General features: G+C 40.5%; 1 protein-coding gene across 1 annotated transcript; it reads left to right on the forward strand.

Moving 5' to 3' along the window:
* The first annotated feature begins 1,360 nt into the window (after positions 1-1,360).
* LOC142229212 (uncharacterized) lies at positions 1,361-4,049 on the forward strand. The gene is made up of 6 exons (XM_075299754.1): positions 1,361-1,418; positions 1,460-2,300; positions 2,431-2,729; positions 2,810-2,919; positions 3,285-3,567; positions 3,655-4,049. The coding sequence occupies exons 1-6, from the start codon at positions 1,361-1,363 to the stop codon at positions 4,047-4,049; spliced, it is 1,986 nt and encodes a 661-aa protein (XP_075155869.1).
* Positions 4,050-4,797: the final 748 nt, after the last annotated feature.

Genomic DNA, 4,797 nt, shown 5'->3' on the forward strand with positions numbered 1-4,797 from the left:
AAAAAAGTTTATAAAATAATTTTGTATGTTTGATATTGCCAAAAATTATTTATGTGAAAAATTATACGTTAGCATAAGGATGAAAAAAATTTCAAAAGTAATTTGGTATGTTTGATATTACAAAAAAATAATTTTGTGATGAAATTGTACGTTATCATAATTTAAAACAAAAATCAGCCAAATTGGTAAATTCAGTACGTTATCATAAGTAAAAAAATTGGTCCGGTTAGTTAACTCGGTAATTCCAAAATTATTTTTTTATATCTTTGCATGGGTGGATCCTTAAATTCCTCATGAACGAAATAGATAATGATTTTAAAGAATTTGTTCAAGAATTTAGTAAAATTAGCATTGACTAGACAATGACATTGACAGTCAGAATGACTACCAAGACAAGGCCCAGTGAGTGGCCTCGTCAATCGATGAAGAATCGGACCAGATACATTTTTAGGCAAAATTCCCTGCTGCCGTTCATAGACAATCAGAGGGAGAAACACTAAATTGTTAATAGATTCAAGGGTCATATTAACCTACTTGACACGAATACAACCTGTTTTACATAACTATCGCTTCCCACATTGACGGCCATTTTCATGTACCTCCGTTAAGCTTTAACTGCCAGTTAACAGAAAGTAAATTGCTAATATCTTCTCTCCGGTTAACTTTAACTGAAAAATTTTCAGTAGTTAAGTTCCTAACTGGTATATGGAATATATAGACAAGATGACAGCTATGTCCATAATACGGTCTAAATGTTCGTTAGTTAACGGAGCACTACCGGAGCTTCACGGAAATGGGGGTGAATGGTATAATTGACCCTGATTTGCTAACGCAAACAAGTGAAAAATTAAAATTTGAAAATAAAGAAGTGTGCAAAACTTCACACAAGTAAAGGACACAACGGTGCCTCCAACTAGTGTTAGTAGACTATGCCTTGATCTGCCAACGCGGACAAGTGCAAAATTAAAACTTTGAAAATAAGGAAGACCTGAAAATATTGAATTTTTGAGTGTGTAAGGTAAAACTTCACACACTTAGAGGACATCCGGCGCCAATTATTATTAATAGACTATGCCTTGATCTGCCAACGCGGGCAAGTGCAAAATTAATACTTTGAATTAGCCTTGGTTTGCTAACGTAAACAAATGAAAAATTAAATTTTGAAAATAAGGAAGTCCAAAAAGTTGGACCTGAAAATATTCAATTTTTGAGTGTGCAAGGTAAAACTTCACACAATTAGAGGAGATCACAGTGCCTCCAATTCTTCTGCAAACAAAGACATCATTCTCACTTGCATAGAAGGGAATTTTCAACACAAGTAAGTCGAGATTCGAGCTAACGACCTGGAATGATCCGCGATATGGGAAATCCAGCCCGATCAGCTTCTGACAATGTTACTTCTACATCAGAGGCTGCCCGTTCGTTGCAAACTGCTATGAAACATCACAGTTTTCTACAGTTCTTTTGGGAACTACTGTGGTAGAATTGTGTTGTCATGGCGTAAAGTGTTCGGCTAGAGCATTGATCGATCCTGCCTCGCAAGCAACTTTCATTTCACGAAAGTTGCAAAAGAAACTTGCTTTGCCGATATTCCCAGTTACTTCTGCGAATATTGTTGGCCTAAACGGCACGATATCGGCAAAGTCTACTAATGTTTGTAGGATCTCATTGTGCTCCCCTATTGACCCAACTTTTAAGCTGTCGACAGATGCGTATGTTGTTTACCAATTGACTGGTCGTTTGCCAACTTATTCATTGTCTCAGCTATTTGATGTAAACCTGCCTGGGATCACGATGTGTGATCTAAAATGTTCTCATATGGACGTTTTACTGGGTGGTGACATATATTCTCGGATAATGCATACTGATGTTCATAAGCACCCTAATGGTGATCTTATTGCCCAGAAATCAGTTTTCGGTTGGATCGTGACTGGCAAAGTCACCCAAACCAAGCCCCTACAGTCGGTGGAATCATTTTACAACCACATGGAGTTGAATGATCAACTTGCTAGGTTTTGGGAAATCGAAGATGTACCGAAAGCATGTACTATGTCAGATGAGGATAGATGGTGTGATAATGGTCGATATGTTCTTTCACTGCCTTTTAAGCGTGAATTCCCCAACGATTTGCAACTTCGTTTGTCCCGAAATAATGCCATTTCTCAATTTAAGCGAAATGAGTCGCGGTTAATGAGAAATCTCGAGCTGAAGATTCAGTATGACAGGGTGCTACAAGAGTACGCTGATTTGGGAATTAAGGTCATGGTTGATGATAATAAGGTAAATTCGTCTGATACTGTGTATTATTTACGCCCATCACGATGTTTTTAAGCCTGACAGTGCCACCACTATATTACGTGTGGTATTTAATGCTGGACCCGTTCTACAAGCAAATCTAATTGTTTTGATTCTCCGATTGTGATTATTTAGATTTGTCTTCAATGCTGACATCGAGAAGATCTATAGACAAATTCTGATTCACCCCGATCAAGCGTCATATCAGCGAATTGTTTTCTGTTTAGCCCCTGATGATGTGATTCGACATTTCGAATTGAACACGGTCACATTTGGTGTGAACTGTGCCCCATATTTAGCTATTCGGACCATACTTAGACTGGCTGATGACGTTGAGGGTGAGTTCCCGACTGCTGCGGAGATAATACGTTCGCAGATGTATGTCGATGACATTTTGGCAGGAGCTCACAGTTTAGATGATGTCATGAAGAGCCGTGATGTTCTATAGAAGTTCTAGGTTCTGTTGGGTTTAATCTACGAAAATGGACTTCTAATGTGCAAGGCCTTTTGTTAGATTTACCCCCCGAATATTTATTGGATAATGATTTTTTGAATATTTACAATGAGAGTACCGCCAAGACTCTGGGTTTACGTTGGAACGCTGAGAGCCACCGTGGTGCAATGGTTAGCATGCCCGCCTTGCATACACAAGGTCGTGGGTTCGATTCCTGCTTCGACCGAACACCAAAAAGTTTTTCAGCGGTGGATTATCCCACCTCAGTAATGCTGGTGACATTTTCTGAGGGTTTCAAAGCTTCTCAAAGTGGTTTCACTGCAATGTGGAACGCCGTTCGGACTCGGCTATAAAAAGGAGGTCCCTTGTCATTGAGCTTAACATGGAATCGGGCAGCACTCAGTGATAAGAGAGAAGTTCACCAATGTGGTATCACAATGGACTGAATAGTCTAAGTGAGCCTGATACATCGGGCTGCCACCTAACCTAACCTAACCTACGTTGGAACGCTGGAAGAGATGTTTTCTTTTTCAAGTTGGTTTCAGCCCCTACTAGATCTTCCGTCACCAAACGAGCTGTTTTGTCTGAAATTGCTAAATTGTTTGACGCAGCCGGTTGGCTGGCCCCTAAGTTTATAATTGCTAAGATTATAATGCAACATATTTGGAAAGACAAAACAGATTGGGACGAAGGTTTGAAACCCATGACTCTGAATAGATGGTTTGCGTTTTTGTACGACTATAGTGAAATCGAACGGATAGAGATCCCCCGATGGGTTGGTTTCAGCCCAGACCATGAAGTTCAGCTTCATGCATTTTGTGATGCTTCTGAGAAAGCATATACGGCTTCACTATACGTATGAATTAAAAACGCCCCTCGAGATTATGTCACGCATCTACTCGCAGCACGAACTAAGGTAGCGCCAATCAAGGTTGAATCCATGCCCCGTTCAGAGCTCTGCGGTGCAACTCTATTGGCTGATATGGTTGAGACTATACGCTCCGAGCTGAGTCTCCCAGAAATTGATACATTCTATTGGACTGATTCGACAATAGTTTTGTCGTGGCTTCAGAAGCCCCCGTGCCACTGCCCTACGTTTGTTGCTAATCGAGTAGCTAACATCTCTACTAAGATCGGTACTAATAATTGGCATCATGTTCTATCACACGATAATCCCACTGATATAGCCTCGAAAGGTTCTTCAGCGCGCGAACTTCTAACGAATAACCTTTGGTGGAAAGGTCCAGCTTGGTTATGTCGCCCTCGCTCTGAATGGCAAAATCTACGTTTAGAATCATGACGAATCTTGAGACTAAACCGATTCGAGTCAATTTGAACCAATTATCCCCTCCTGAGGATATTTTGGCCCGTTTCTCTGATTTATCCAGAGCCCTGAGAGTTTTGGCATATGTATTCAGATTCTTTCATCGAATACACCCGAAGTTTAGATCGACACAGACGCATTCATCCTTCAATTTGGAACAGGGTGAAATTAACTTTGTAAAAGGTCGTCTTGTTGTCATATGCCAGCGTCGTCATTTCCCTGAATATGTGGCGCTGGAGAACAATTCGCAGTTATCTCGAAAGAGCCCTTAGTTGAATTTCAATCCGTTTATAGATTCTGTTGGATTTATGCGGATGAATGGTAGACTTGCGCGTTCCCCTACTCTCACCTATGACGAGAGATTCCCCAAAATTCTACCCTATGATGCCCGGTTTACCAGATTGTACCTGGAGTATATTCACAAGAATACGGTACATGGTGAAAATTCATTAATGTTGAGATTGATGAGATTAGAATTTTGGGTTCCCAGACTGAAGAATCTCGTCAGAACAATCATCCATAATTGCCGTGCATGCGTATTGTTTCGGAAGAAAACTGTCGACCAGATTATGGCCGCTCTTCCCCCTGAGGGAATTACATTGTCTCGCCCGTTTACATGCACTGGAGTCGACTTTGCAGGCCCCATTGATATTAAGACCTACATTGGTAGAGGTTGCCATATCACTAAAGGATATGTGCTTGTGTTTGTCTGCTTTGCGACTAA

Source organism: Haematobia irritans, chromosome 1, assembly GCF_050003625.1.
Source record: "Haematobia irritans isolate KBUSLIRL chromosome 1, ASM5000362v1, whole genome shotgun sequence".
Classification (NCBI taxonomy): domain Eukaryota; kingdom Metazoa; phylum Arthropoda; class Insecta; order Diptera; family Muscidae; genus Haematobia; species Haematobia irritans.

Excerpts from the sequence above, each read along its gene's own strand:
- LOC142229212 (XM_075299754.1), top strand. The coding sequence starts at position 1,361 with ATGGGAAATCCAGCCCGATCAGCTTCTGACAATGTTACTTCTACATCA. Across the intron at positions 1,419-1,459 it reads TTCTACATCAGAGGCTGCCC|TTCTTTTGGGAACTACTGTG; the intron begins GTTCGTTGCAAA and ends AGTTTTCTACAG. Across the intron at positions 2,920-3,284 it reads AGAGCCACCGTGGTGCAATG|TTGGTTTCAGCCCCTACTAG; the intron begins GTTAGCATGCCC and ends TTCTTTTTCAAG.